This window comes from Cynara cardunculus, assembly GCF_001531365.2.
Source record: "Cynara cardunculus var. scolymus isolate 2C chromosome LG 1, CcrdV1, whole genome shotgun sequence".
NCBI classification, from domain to species: Eukaryota; Viridiplantae; Streptophyta; class Magnoliopsida; order Asterales; family Asteraceae; genus Cynara; species Cynara cardunculus.
This window is the reverse complement of record NC_037528.1, coordinates 22930092-22945108: the sequence shown is the minus strand read 5'-3', so window position 1 is coordinate 22945108 and position 15017 is coordinate 22930092. Positions and strand designations below refer to the sequence as shown.

General features: G+C 36.2%; 1 protein-coding gene across 2 annotated transcripts; it reads left to right on the top strand.

Moving 5' to 3' along the window:
• The first annotated feature begins 5554 nt into the window (after nt 1-5554).
• Nucleotides 5555-9527, top strand: LOC112515378 (transcription antitermination protein NusB). Of its 2 annotated transcripts, none has more exons than XM_025122176.1 (7): nt 5555-6017; nt 6180-6256; nt 6773-6901; nt 8323-8377; nt 8473-8560; nt 8774-8872; nt 8994-9527. In XM_025122176.1, exons 1-7 carry the CDS (start codon nt 5674-5676, stop codon nt 9156-9158), a joined length of 957 nt encoding a protein of 318 aa, XP_024977944.1. In that variant the 5' UTR covers nt 5555-5673; the 3' UTR covers nt 9159-9527. The 2 variants fall into 2 exon arrangements, with proteins under 2 accessions (XP_024977944.1, XP_024977934.1); XM_025122166.1 differs by having other exon boundaries at nt 6767-6901.
• The last annotated feature ends 5490 nt before the right edge of the window (nt 9528-15017 follow it).

Here is a 15017-nt window from a genome sequence, read left to right as displayed (position 1 = left end):
GGAAGAAGAGGAGGAACTTTACCAGAGGATAGGATTGTCACCGTGGATGGGGAGTCGATGTGGCTGGATGGAATAGGGCGCCAATGTGGTCAGAGATACGATGGGGCGTCGATGAGGCTGGAGAATGGGATGGAGCTTTACCAGATGATAGGATTGTCATCGTAGGAGAGAAGGTCTATTAGAGTCAAAAAAGTAATTTGGTTTTCAAATCTAATAAGTTGTTTCTGATAAGTTAGAAGATAGTAACTTATCAAAAACTCTTTATTATCGGTTTGACACCGGTATATGTAATGTTCGGTTTTAAGATATAGTTGGTCGGGTTTCGAAAATAGATAACAATGGAAAGTTCAGGGGTAAAATTTGACATTTGTTAGAAGATGAGGGACCAATAATGAAACATTGGTCACTTCCTTGTGTTAATCTGATGTTGGTCCAATAGGTTGGTAGTTGGCTGAATTTTCATGGGGGAGGGTGTGCATGACCATGCACCGCCTCAACCCCCCCCCCCTCTTTACCCCACTTACTATATGTAGTAAGGGCATTGTACTGGGAAAGGTTTTGGTGGGTGAAAAAGTTTCAATGAACTAGAGCATTCAGTGAAGTCACAGTAAAAGATGAGTTTTACAATGTTTTGGTAAATATGAGTATAACAATTCTGGTAGTATATTGTGTTATATGATATTAGTTGATAGTATTTCAAAAGTTATACCAATTTTGTTATATTTATTATCGTACAAAGTATGGTCCAATAAGGACCTTTATCGTTCACAGTGTTGTCTGATGCGAACTCTTTATCGTTCAAAGTGTTGTCCAATAAGGACCCTTATCGTTCACAGTGTTGTCCGATACGGACTCCTTATCGTTCAAAGTGTTGTCCGATAAGGATCCTTATCGGTTAAAGTGTTGTCCGGTGAGACCCTTATCGCTCAAAGCTTCATCGGGTGAGACCTTTCATTGCTTAAAGTATTGTGCGATGAGACCCTTTATTGCTCAAAGGGTTGTCCGGTGAGATCCTTCATCGCTTAAAGTGTTGTCCGTTGAGATCCTTCATCGCTCAAAGTGTCGTCAAGTGAGAGCCTTCATCGCTCAAAGTGTCGTCCGTTGAGACCCTTCATCGCTCAAAGTGTCGTCCGTTGAGACCCTTCATCGCTCAAAGTGTCGTCCGTTGAGANGTCCGTTGAGACCCTTCATCGCTCAAAGTGTCGTCCGTTGAGACCCTTCATCGCTCAAAGTGTCGTCCGTTGAGACCCTTCATCGCTCAAAGTGTTGTTCGGTGAGACCCCTCATCGCTCCTCATCACTCACAGTATTGTCCAAAAAGAATGTGTTGGACTTCGATAAATGAAATGTCGATGTAACTGCGATACATAAAATGGTGGTGTAACCGCGATAGATGAAATGACGGTGTAACCGCGAAAAATATTTGATAATTTTATCATAAAAAGAATCAGGTATGAACTGTATTAAAGTATTACAACACTTTTTATTTACAAAAGGGAATTTCACTCGCTATATCTTCTAGTTTAACCCTCAGTTGTTGTAATAATTTATTTTGCAGATCATCAATCATCGAAGGATAAAGGCAAAGAGAATATGTGATAGAATCATAGAAGAAAGTTTTTGTTATGGCAAGATTTTTGTTAATTCAGATTTTTGGGTTATTTTATGTAAACAAACTTGAAATGTTTGTAAATATTGAAACCTGACATATACTATAGCATGAATTCTATTGTTTGTACTTGGTGGGTTGTTTCAGTATAAACATTCTCTTTTTTCCCCATCCAAACACTAAAAGGGATTATTTCCGGTACCACACCAAAATAAGTCAATAAGCACTTTAAATAAGCAATCCCAAACACCTCTTAGAATGACATCGTCTCCGGTCCACGTCTCTCGTCCCAATCTTTTTCCTACTAATATATTTCTTTTTCTTATTGAAGTAATATTTCTTTTCTTTTAATCACTTATTTTTGGCGATCTCTCAATTTTTTCATTTTTATATACCACCTATGATAATTAATTTGGTCACCAATTTTTTAAGGCAAAAAATGTTATTAGATCACGAAGGTGAAACAAAGTAACAATAAAAAAAAAGGAAACACGAGAAGCAGAATCTGTAAGGTGCAGAAATTAAAAAGACAGAAAATCAGTCAAAGGAGAGAAAAAAGGATACAAACCCCGATGTGGTCAAGTATCTCAAGCCCGTCGACGAAGATTTATATATAACCATCATAACCGAAGTCTCTCGAAGACCATGAACTCCAAGAGATGTTAAGGTATTTTGACCATGATGAAGACCAAAAAAACGATAGTAGTTGGGCTTAAAAAATTATGTCTGAATGATTATGACGTTGGTTGCAATAGAGAAGACCAAATCATTTTGATTTCTCTGAATTACATAAAGAGAAGTCCAGATTGTAGATTGTGTTACTCCACGTAACAAAGATGCGGCTGCCCGATTAGGAAGTTCCAAAATGTCGTTGACCGTCAATGAGGACGCCAAGGACATTTTACACCATCTATGCATTATCTCTCATACCTGTAAAAGATTAGAACATGTTGTGAAGCAATGATCCAAGGATTTGACCTCCAATCCACATCTTTAGACATAACACCGAATGGAGATTGAAGCCAAGATGGTTAAGGTACTCCCCAACTGGGAGTTTACCCAGCCTTAGTCCGATTAGCAACTTTAGAAGAATGAGTTTACACCATGGGGCTATGCAACTTTATAAGAATGAGTTTACCCAACCTTAGAATCAATGAGTATAGTTTTAGACTTGGAATCAATACCAAAGTTTGACCTAATTGTTTATATTATTGATTTAATCTTTTTCCCTTGTATTTACATGCCTAACTAGCAAGTCCCTAAATCAAGTTTAAATGCAGAAGCTAGTGGGTAGGTATGAGTCCTCATGGAAAAGATGAAGATGGTGAAAATCTTGAATCATAACCTTTCATTCTAGGAGGAATTAAGACTCATAAATGATACAGGTGCTTCCAAAATCGGTCCCTAGGTTTTTAGTTAAGATAAAATGTAAGTGGAAGGGAGTAGATGGAGTGCGTAATGAGAACAAGGACCAAAATCTCGGTTTAAGCAGCAAATGACCGTACAACTCAAGTTTTACATGCGTTTCACACCTATAAACCCCCCCCCCCCCGGGAATGCACCAGACACCCATACCTAATTTTTTGCTGCTATTTCACTCCCGAGGAGGGTTTTTTCATGCCTACCATTTTGTTACCAAATACCTCTTTCACTCCTAAACTCAAATCCAAACATCCTACACCTCGTAAAACTTTATTCTTAGCATTCTCAGGATAAAATAAGTATAAAATCCTAAAACATTACTTACTTTAAATTTTTCAGGTGTTACAGTTTTTTGGTTCAAGATTTGAACCAGTCACTGAACCAATCTCCAAAACAATCGACATTTTGGTAGGTAAATAAAGATGAGACATTTCTATTGCAACATAATTTTTACATATATTCGAGGACGATAATTCAGATGATGAAGAAATTTATCCAGTAAGGAATAGTTTTTGGAGTATGCCCTACCTAACACCTTGCACTGCCCCAGTTATCAAACCCAGAAGAAACCTTTCCTACCAGCCCACATCACATGTAAAAGTCTACAAACATTTGACAAGAAAGAAACATTAAATCTGGCATTGGGATTAAAATGCATTCATGAAAACTTCTAGATAAAGGTTAAAAAAAATCATCCAAACACCGCTACGAGGTAGTATATAACTCCTCATACTGTCCTTGGCATTTAATGACAGTTTCTACCAATGGTATCGGTATCTTTCAGGTTTGGAAGTTACATGATGAACATATTTGTTCAAAGTCCCAAGTCCATCAAAACCATTGTAATACGAATAAAAAGGTTTTGGGTCATACATGGCAGTGAGTTTGAAGGACTGTAGGAGAGTCTACCATGGAAAAGAACTCATGGAAGATGTGAACCAACAGTTCAATATTAGCATCTCATACAACCACGCATGACGAGTAAAGATATATGTCTTACAACTGTTAAAGGGGACCCATGAATCGTTGTTTGACCTACACCCGATTTATTGTCACAATCTGAAGATAGTGAATCTGGGGATTGTGACTGAGACCGCCATTGATGAATTAGCTTGTTCGATACGTTATTTGTCGTGCTTGGTTGTTGGGTAAGAATAATTTTCATTATATTGTTTAAATTTATAAATTTATTTTGTGTTTTGAGGTTTATATTTGTAACCTCGATCATCAACAAATCCATTCGTTTCTGGAACATTTGCAAAATCTCCTTATAATACATGGTGCTCATCTGAAGGGTCCATACGTGGGCAACATGTTCTTAACGATCGACATGGATGGAAACAACCAGATTGTGCATATTGCAATGGGAGTGAGGAAGACAGAAAGCGACCCGTCATGAATATGGTTTTTATATAGGTTGAAGCCATGTATCGATGAAGTGTCTAATTTAACCTTTGTAATCAATAGAGTTGTTTCTATTGAGTTGCTCATTAGAACGGTATTCTCCAACGCACATCACATACTTTGTTGTCAGCATTTAAGCTAGAACTTGCATCTAACCTCGCAAAGAGACAAAAGAAAAAGGTGGATGTTCTGGGAGACATGCAAATCTTATATGGTATTAGAATTTGATGTGTCACAAACTCTGCAACCTCCTTGGATTATCACTTAATTTATCTTTAATTTTACCTATAATTTATATTTGTCCCCTCAACGTCAATAAACTTTGGACGAACATCTATTAGAAAAATCATATATTAATGTTGTAGAAAAATACATTAAACAAAAATAGACTATTTAGTTAAATGATTTTTTTTACAATTTCTACATATGGTTCCATGATATATAACGATGGAAGGTGGTACGTGGCGACGAATGGTGGTGGACTACGGTGGTAGCAACGGTAGCAACGACGGACGTTGGTGGATGATTATGTTCGTTGGCAAGGTATATGGTGGTGGACATCAGAATACAATGGCTGTTCAGGATGGTACGTGGTGGTAGATGGTGATGGAGAGGATGTATGTATATTGTATATATAAAATGATGGTCCCCCACGTATTATATACTAGATTTTTTGGTCAAAAATCTTCTCTAAATGGTAAAATATCACCCTTTACGTGTGTCAAATCCGTCATAGAGTTGTCAAATGAGCCCTAAAATGTGTCATAGTTTGTCTCCAAAAGAAGATGAAATAAGGGGCACAAATTGCCCAAGGTGGAAGATTTTTGTCATCCAAATCGTAAGTATGTGGGACCCATTCGTACCAAAATGTAAAAATCGCCTTACTAGAGGCAAAAATCGTCTTACTCAGGTGATTTTTTGGTCATTTTATAAGAATAGTTTTAAAAAATAGTCATTTTGTTAAAATAAGCTATGAAAAATATCATTTTAAGTAATTTCCCTATAATTATTTGGTTTCAAGGATCAATATGTAATTTTCATATAACCATAGGGACTCAATTTGTAATTTACTCTTTATTGTATGCTTTTAATTACCGAGACTCATCCCATTTATCACCCTGCCACAAAAACCCTATAAAAAAAAATTCAAAAACCCCTGTTTCTTATCCATTACCTGTTCTTCTTCATCCTCTGTAACCGCCCTTCAAGAACCTCCAACGGGAGTCACAGGATACTTCAATGGACACAAGCTCTGTTCTAATGTCTACACCATCATCATGCTCATATATGTCTTTTTCATCATGTTCTAAACCTAAATTTACTCCCAATTCATCTCATTCTTCCTCTTTTATTTGTTATCCATTTTGGAAATGCCTGCGGTGGAATTTCCTCCCGCCAACGACTACCGTGATCTTCTCTGTACCTAAATCATCACTCTTTCGCACCTCGGCGCTTGCGGTTGGGGAAATCTTGGAGAAGTCTACGTTGGAGGACTCTGTTTCGTCGTTGCCTAAAGAGCCTATGCCGAAAATCGATAAAAGTGGGAGGTTTTGTAGTCCTAGAGCCGCCAGAGAGCTTGCACTGTATGCCACTTTATACCTCAAATAGATAATTAGATACCTTGATTTCAGTGAATTTCGAATTTTGTTTGTGTATTGGATGTACTCCAAGAGAGTAACTTGGATTGTTCTGATTACTGATGTAGCTGTTTTGTTTGAAATAAATTTTATGTTGCTAAATGCTAGGTCAATCATATATGCTGCTTGTCTAGAAGGATCCGACCCCGTACGGCTGTTTGACAGGCGAATCAATGCCAGAAGAGGTGCCTATATATATATATATATATATATACTTAGACTGCTTGATGTATTTAAGAACGAACATTCCTGTAGATGCTTATAAGAATTTACGTGTCAGAAAGTAAAATTTTGCTAATATTTACATGTCAGAAGCAGTTAAGTATTGGAGAAATGAGATTGATAGAACAGAAATATAGCTAAAAATGACAAAGATCTGTTTAGGACATATAGGTGCTTCTATGAATTCTGTTGCCAATGTAATTGCAAGCATTTACTTTTGTGCCTTTGCGGTGTGCTTTTTGGCAGTTCAAGAAAAAAGAAATATCTTCATTAACTAGCTTAAGTTTTCTTGTCGATAGCAATTGCGAAGCGGTTGTTCCTTTTCTTTTATCCCACACTCCTTATGGTTTTCTCAAATGCTTCTAAGCAGACCCATCTGCTTATACGTAGTTTATGCCCTAAAGACATCGTGTCTGAATCTTATCTAATTAACATCTTTGAGCCTCACCATAAAGTATGTTTGTGAATTCAAGAAATAGGGTATGAGTTCGATAAAGAGGCATTGATGGAATACAATCATATGAGCTTTGGAGGACCCCCTGTCAAAACCGAAACAACTGAAGAAGCTGATGAGCTTCTGCGAGTAGATGAGAAGGCCTCCGAAGTTGGTAATGCACTTGACAGTTATTCACATTTCCTGCTTGTAGTATTTATTTTTATTGTAATGTATTTATGTATGGTATGTTAAAATAACAGGTTTCAAATAGACAAAATTCTAGCTCAATGACTCGATCTTTTTCAAACATCTACTTGTCTGCTGCCTCTCATATTTTTTTTTGCTTTTACATACAAACCCTATTATCTTTCAAGCTAATTATCTTCTTGCAACAAAATCATTTCACATGATGACAGCTTTTGTTTCTGTGATACAAATATCAAATAAGTTTCATATAGCGTGCAACAGAAATCAATCAGCCAAATTCTCCGAAAAATTCCACTCTGTCAGATACACTCAAGTGATTGTCTTTATAGAAGTCTAGCATTTTTCGTTCAAGAAAACTAGATTCCTGGCTCTCAAGGTTTGCCTAGATGTCAAACAAACCTTGCTAGTTGGTGACAGCATGCATCAATATATGTTATGTTGAAAATAATTTCTTTTGGCAGCTATTGGAGAAATAGACAGAGCAGTTCAAAATCATGTCCAAATAAGGTTGTTGGTTAGCCTATTATTTGTGCAACATATATGTTAAATTGCATTTGTAGCTTTGCTTGTTATGAGGACTTGTTAACATGACCAAGTCTTCTGTTTGGATATATGTGACCGAGAAAAAGGCCACAGCTAAGAATCAGTTTATTGAAACCCCATGGGTTGGCCTAGCAGTCAACCACTCGGTCTGGAGCCTCATGCGACATTAGGTGCTATCAAACTCATTTGAAGGCCACATCTATTGGTTGGAAGACCTAAAGTTGGCTTTGACCGCGTGGAGGGGATACTTTCCATCAACTTTTGGGCTAGTTGGGCCAAAAGCATCAAATACCTTATTTATCATAAAAAACAAAGAACCACTTAAATTAATTTCTTTATTTCTTATCCTCTCCTTTGAAGAAGTACAGATTAAAATGTTTTTGGTGCTTCTAATGAAGCCTGTCAGTTGTGCCTGGAGTACTTAGACCATGAATAACATGTAGTCCTTCAGTTTCCATAGGGAATTCACATTTTTTACCATGCCCATCACTGGTAGGTAGTTTCTTGTAAACCAAACGAGCCCAGTTTATCGTGCCCATGGGTGGGGTTTGGGAGGTGGGATGTACCATGCATGCAAACCTGACCTCTATCCCAAAAGTAGAGCGACTGTTTCTGTGAAGACCCCAGGTTTATGCAAACATGCGAAAACGTAGTCAGTTTCTTTGTGCTATGAAAATGCTCTTGCTCTATCTGGAAGCGCGAACTGAAAATCAAGGCTCTTTGTGTGCATTACTTCTGACAGTGAGCAATTTAGCATCAACTGAAAAATTCTTCAAATAGCTTTTGCTTTTCATGGTAAACTCTCTCTACGATGTTTGACGTAATTTCGCTCTTTTATCTCAGAGGCGGAAGTCCTTTCAGCCCCTCCAAAGTTGGTGTACAGTAAATTAATCTTGCGGTAAGCATTCAACATGAGTAAAAATTTGATAAAACTCTTGTTCTAATAACTGTGTGCCTGAGAATAATAGTTCTGTTTCTTGTCTTCAAATTCAGCTTCACAAGGAAATTATTGGTGGCGGTAGCAGAGAAGTGGGATGGCCATGTTTTGGTCATCGATAAAGTTGCTCCACAAAATTGGAAGGTTTGAAGCAAATGCTTGCTTGCTTAGTACTCCCTCCTTTCCCAAAATACATGCCCACTTTAAAAAATAAATGTCTGTTTTGCAATTCTACACCTTTAACTAAGAGAGAGAGAGATTCATTGCTCTATAAAATTGTCATTTAGTTAATCAAAAAGTATAATAATTATACGCTACTATGCATACAATTTAAGTGTGTTTTGAAACTTTTTTCAGAATGAACCAGCAGGCAGAATCTTGGAGCTTTCTATTCTTCACTTGGCAATGTCTGAAATTGACGTGCTAGGAACACGTTATCAAATTGTGATTAATGAGGTGTGTTCCTACATACCCTTTTTAAAAAGATCTCGTCCTCTTTGACATGCATATCGGTGTAGTTTTAAATTTTGACCACAACATCCAACTTACCGAAAAACATTTGTGGGTGTTTGTAAAGGCAGTAGATCTTGCAAAACGGTTTTGTGATGGATCAGCACCCAGAATAGTGAATGGCTGCCTGAGGACATTCATTAAGGACCTCAAAGGAAATAGCAATAGTGTGGTACTGCCACCTGCACCTGATCTTGAAACCGAAAAAGAAATCACCTCAACCGACTCGTAAATTTATGTTTTCTGAATATGCGACCCCCACCTTCCTCTTCGGACTTGGTGAGTACGAGAAGATAGAGACTCAAGAAGTATGCTTCACTGAATTCATGCAAAGATGCAGGATTTTGTGCACTTGTTGGCAGGTGTTGCCTGGAATACCAAGAGAACACCCCCTTTATTGTGCATCTAAGAGGGTGTGATGGATCTACTACTACATTTGCATGGTTATTGAAGTTGACATTTATTTGACAACATAATCGTGTATAAATCATGTATTATTATTGTCTTTTTAGAATTGAACATTCCGTTGTTAAAAAATAACTTGCATTTGGCTTGTATTAAGATGTATAATTCATGTTGTTGTATACGGTTTTGTTTCTCTTGCAGAAGCATTCTTCTCCTGACCAAGGGAAGCACTAATTTCTTCAAGAATAGTTTGGATGAATCTATTAAATGGCCTGGCTTGGTCTTGGTCATGGTCATGGTTATGGTCAATTGGACGGCTTCAGAGTAGAGATGCACAAAAAGATCGAAGCATGAAGCCTTGCTGGAAAAAAAAAACCCGAGTGTAGCAAATCCAAGGCCTAGACTAGGCTTTAGAGTAGAGACGGCCACAAATCGGTCCCAATCCTTGTCCCGATCATTGTTGCCGCAACCGATCTTGGTCCTGGTCGAAATCTTCAGGCCCGGTTATGAGAACCAATCTTGGCCCGAGTACCAGGCCGGTATTTTGTATTTTTTTTTAAATTCGATTTTTTACATAATTCTTTTTTTGAGACTTTCTTTTAAAGAATACACTTGAAAAAATGTAATTGGGTTAATTAAATACATTTAAAAAAATATATTTTATTATAATTTTATAATTTGTTTTCAATCAAATACACTTAAAAAGTTTAAAGTATATCAATGTAAATATGCAATCCTAGGTTCCTTCATTTTGAAGTTTAAGAAAGAGCTTCAACATCATCAAGGTCGGATTCATCATCATCATCTTCAAATTGGGAGTGTTGTTGATATCGGTAGTTGGCAATGTTGATAGGTTCATGGTTATACATTTTCATCCGAGATTTCTTCCACCTCTATAGTTGAGTTCTTTCATTCTTATCCAAATAATCTTTCAAACATACACACTCCACATACTCTAGGCTTAATTTTGTCTGGCACATCGAAATAATCTTGCCACTAAGAGGAAAAGCGTATGCCAAAGCTACGATACTAGCTTGGATTGTTAGTATATCACGGGTCATGCATACCAAAACCGGAAATTGGGGTTGTTTTTGTTTCCACCATTCTAATAAATCAATATTTTCAAAATCTTCGACATTAGAAAAGGAAATAAAGTTAGTGCATATGTACATATTTAGTTCACTCAAATCGGTATCAGGTCTAGATTTTCTACTCGTTTCATTTTGAGCCTCGTTAAATAAGTTAGTCATTAACTCCTCCTAGTTTTGGCAATGACCACTAGAACTAGAACTCGAAAATAAATGACTTGAAGAGCTTTGTTATTGATTTCTTCCGCCAAATTTATTTTATGTTGATTAAAAAATCGCTAAAATTATTATTAAAGACACATATTTGTTTTTTTGAAAAACTGGTACTAACAGATGTATCTAAACCAAAATATAAACATATACTTGAAATTAAAACTCCAACACAGTAATATTTAAATACGGGTTTAACGTGCGACACGCATAAAGGAAAATGGATTGCTACAAAATATTTTAACAATTTTTCTTTCATTGAAGCAACCACCATCCCCTAATCATGATTGTCTTCGTATTATTGTATCTTACTTGCCAAAATAAATAATTGATTTAAAAGTAAATGACTTGTTGGACAATAAACACCGGATAAAAAAGTTGTTGCATTTTTAAAATCGCCCAAGATATCGTATTAATCCCTCAAGCGCGGCCCAGCCTAATACACCAACACAGTGTTACGAGCTTAATGAATAATGAATTGTATAAAATGTTTGCAAATAATTTTTTTGTTTTATCAATTTTTCAATCATAAAATAAGTCGAATTTAATATAATAAGAATACCAAAGTTGGGTCCCAAAGCTTAAAAACCAACATCGTCGCAATATTTCCTATACACAGTGCATTTTTTTTTTACCTTTTATGAAAATTTGCCGTAATATATGTCTAAACTTATCTTGTACGAATTTACATGTTCTTAAATCATCTTGAATGGCTAAACTGATAATGGGTACACAACAGCGTGTATGAAATAATTGATCGTTTAAAACAAGCATCAAACCTAACTTTAATTTATCCACACATCGCGTATTATTACTAGCATTATCAAATGAATTACTAATGATTTTAGAATGTAAATTATAAGATGAAAGACTTCTTTTAATAATTTGAAATAAATGAATACATGAATGTGACGCACCAAATGCTTCAAATATGATTACACGTTTTACTAGTTGTCACGATTGTGGCTCAATCCAGTGACACATTATGGATATATAAGAATGTGGCAAACCGTGTAACACGCTCCATACGTCACACGTAAACAAAATGTTATTAGGCAAAAGAGAAAACATTTGTCGCATTTCATTTTGACACGTTTTCCACAATTTAATTATATCATGTCTAAGAGTTTGACGACTTACCTGCACATAGCAAGGTTGTAGCTTTTTTGGATGAGGTTGGTAATGTGAATGTTATCAAAATGTCTGGACATCAAGCCGACTCAAATGACACATTATGTTGTCATTTGACGGTTCAAATCGACGTCGAGTGTCCATTTTCCACCTTGATTATCAAGTATAGATTGATTTTCATCACCTTCCGCCGACCTCAACCACGAGGAGATTCCTTAGAAATGCTCCTATGGATGACAGGCTCAGAGACATGGGATGTAAGAAAGCTACCTTCAGCATCGGTAAAGTCCCTATCAATAATAGGTCGGAATGGTAGGTTAGGGGGCATGTTTTTTCAGTGTGACGCCTCAAGTTGGAATTTCCCTCGGCCATAAGGAGAGCATAACACATTTTATATTGTGTCTTCCTTTTCCCGTTGGCGAGTAAGACCATACTGTAAGAATTCCAAATCTCGGATTTTCTTCCACGATCGGTGATAACTTTGACAATGCTTTCGTTGGATGCATAATGTTGGGCGGCCATCTTGATTCTTGAGTAAGTAATAACAAAAAGAAAAAAAGAGAGAGAGATGAGAAGTAGGATTTGTTAAAAACCGAAATCGAATACGAGCCGAAATTGCGAATTATAGCCAGAAGTGTGAACGTTTTCTGCGTTTTTGAGTTGGTATCTTTCCCCATACACCATATAGCTTATATATAGTGTATAGAGGCTCAAAAAGACAAAAAACGTAAAATGGCAAAAACCGGTCGTAAGACCGTTATCCCAGCGCTATAAACGGTAACTTTTGAAAAAATCATATCGGTTCGGGCCAGTCCCATAACCGATCTCGGTCGGGCCTTCATTTCCGCCTAAAAACACAACTCGTCCCGAACTACCGGTCCCGAACAGGTCTCAAATTGGTCTCGTTATGGTCCGAACGAAACCTATTTGGCCATCTCTAGCTTGAAGCCTGATCGGCTTAAGAACCCAAAAGCGTTTGGGCCTAAACACCTGATCAGCTCCATTTGCACACAAAAAGCCTGATCGAATCCTAAAAAAACTTCTTTTTTATTTATTAAAAACAAGTTTGGAAAGCCAAAACCTAAAAAAGGCCGAGTCTTTTAAAGTTATAATATGACAAAAGCAAATAGAAGAGCGCTCTCCAAAAATAAACCGATGATCAAATTGAAGTGAACAAATGCATACCATCTTCCATCTTTACTATAAAGAACGAATCACTAGAGGTGTAAACAGTTTGAACTTTTAATGAGCTACTCGAGCTTATTTATGTTGAGCTCGAGCCAACCATGAACACAAAATAAAATTCGTTTAACTTAACGAGTCAAGTTTCATAACACCAATGTTCGACTCGGCTCGTTCGAAATCTAGATCAAATTTTTTCAATTGAGCCGAACAATTTGAGTATACATTTAAGGCAAACATGCACATACGTTTATGAATCATACAATACAAATATAAAAATTATTGAGTTCGAGCCAATAAACGAGTTAATTGATCGCGACTTTGAGCCCTTAAAGGAACATCGAACTCGAGCCCTACATTGAAAAAATTATTCTAGTTTGGGTCGAGCGCAAGCCTAGTATTATTTCTTCGAGCCTAACTCGAATAACCTACTGCTCGACTTGACTCGTTTACTCCCCTATGCTTCACCGCATGGCATAATATTAGCCCTTTGATCGTTGTCAACCTACAATCTCTACTACTTATTGGTGCATCTTTGACATCGGTTGGGGATACAAGGAACAAGTAAAACAATTAGCATTTTAAATAACCATAGGGCCATTTATGTAACTCAACATTTCTGCAACTTAAAGTGGAACCTCATTAAAGGTAGGAAGTATGTGCTTATTTTTCTACGACATAAATCACAAAAGACGTTAAAAAAAGCATCACAAATCCGATTGCACAAAAAGTTTGATCGGAGGTGCCAAAGGGTCAAGGATATGTTTCATTGGGTCATTTAGGTTCAATAGGGTTTATATTTGGAGTAAATCTATACTATCTTATAAACCAGATTTATCAAAAGTCTTAAAAACAATTCAATACACAAAGTATTATATATTTATGCACAAAGTCTTAAAAACAACTCATAATGCATTAAATACTACTACTTTATGCATTCAGTCTTAAAATCTCATAATCTACAATTAAAATAACATACAACACACGTTACCAATGTACATTGTTACATTTTCTTTTCATGTTTCCAAAATACCTTTTGACACCTTTCACTCATGCCTTCACCCTCTCATACCTCTATGTCTTCCCCCCATCCCCCAAGGTGAGATTCAAATTGATATTCACCATGTGTTATTAAAAGTTCTCTCATTCATCTCTCATTCGATTGCTCTAGAACTCTCGCTCTCGATCTCTTGATTCTTTGCTCTTGGTGTAAATCGAACACATTTGTAGAGTCATTTAAATATGTTGGATTTTAAACTATCATACATTTTTTTCATCGATAGACTGTAATTGGAACCATAACTCTTATATATTTAAACTGTATTAATATGTAAAGACCAATTGTAACTTATATCATCGTTAAATCTTCTCTAATAAAACAAATGAAACTTCAAAATCGTTAAAATTCACGGCTCCCGCCGCATTGCGTGGGTACACAACTAGTTAAAAATGAAGCAAAAAAATATAATTTCAATGATGACTGAGATCAATAGACATTCTAATATCATAGCTCTATCACCAGCGGACCATGCCCATACCCTTTTACGGGCAAATTTAAGGGCTTAGCATATGTTTAACTACTAGCTCATCCCTGGGATGATGATACCAAATCCGAGTCAAGGCAAACCATCTATCAGAAAGCAACTCAATTGGGAAGAAAAACACTAGGCTGTGTTTGGCAAACGAGCTGATAGCTGATAAGCTAGCTGGTGAAAAAACCATGTTTGACAAAAATTAGCTGATAAACATGTAAAAAGAATATCTTGAAAAATTAGTCAATTACAATATTTCATAATATAATTAAAACAAATTTAGTAACATAACATATTAATACAAACAAGATAGTAAAGAAAAATTAAAAGAATTTTAAATTGATTATTATATATATACTAGAAGCGTACTCGCGCAATGCAGCGAGATACATCGTGTGTTTAATATTTCATTTTATTCTTTATCTCAGTCGATATTATAATATGGCTTTATGTGATTTTGAGAAAGCGATGACGTTTTTATTTTTGAATAAAATATATGTTTGACGATATCATAAAAATTTGACAAAAATATATCGATATTAG

Excerpts from the sequence above, each read along its gene's own strand:
- LOC112515378 (XM_025122166.1), top strand. The coding sequence starts at position 5,674 with ATGGACACAAGCTCTGTTCTAATGTCTACACCATCATCATGCTCATAT. Across the intron at positions 6,018-6,179 it reads GCCGCCAGAGAGCTTGCACT|GTCAATCATATATGCTGCTT; the intron begins GTATGCCACTTT and ends GCTAAATGCTAG. Across the intron at positions 8,561-8,773 it reads TTGCTCCACAAAATTGGAAG|AATGAACCAGCAGGCAGAAT; the intron begins GTTTGAAGCAAA and ends AACTTTTTTCAG.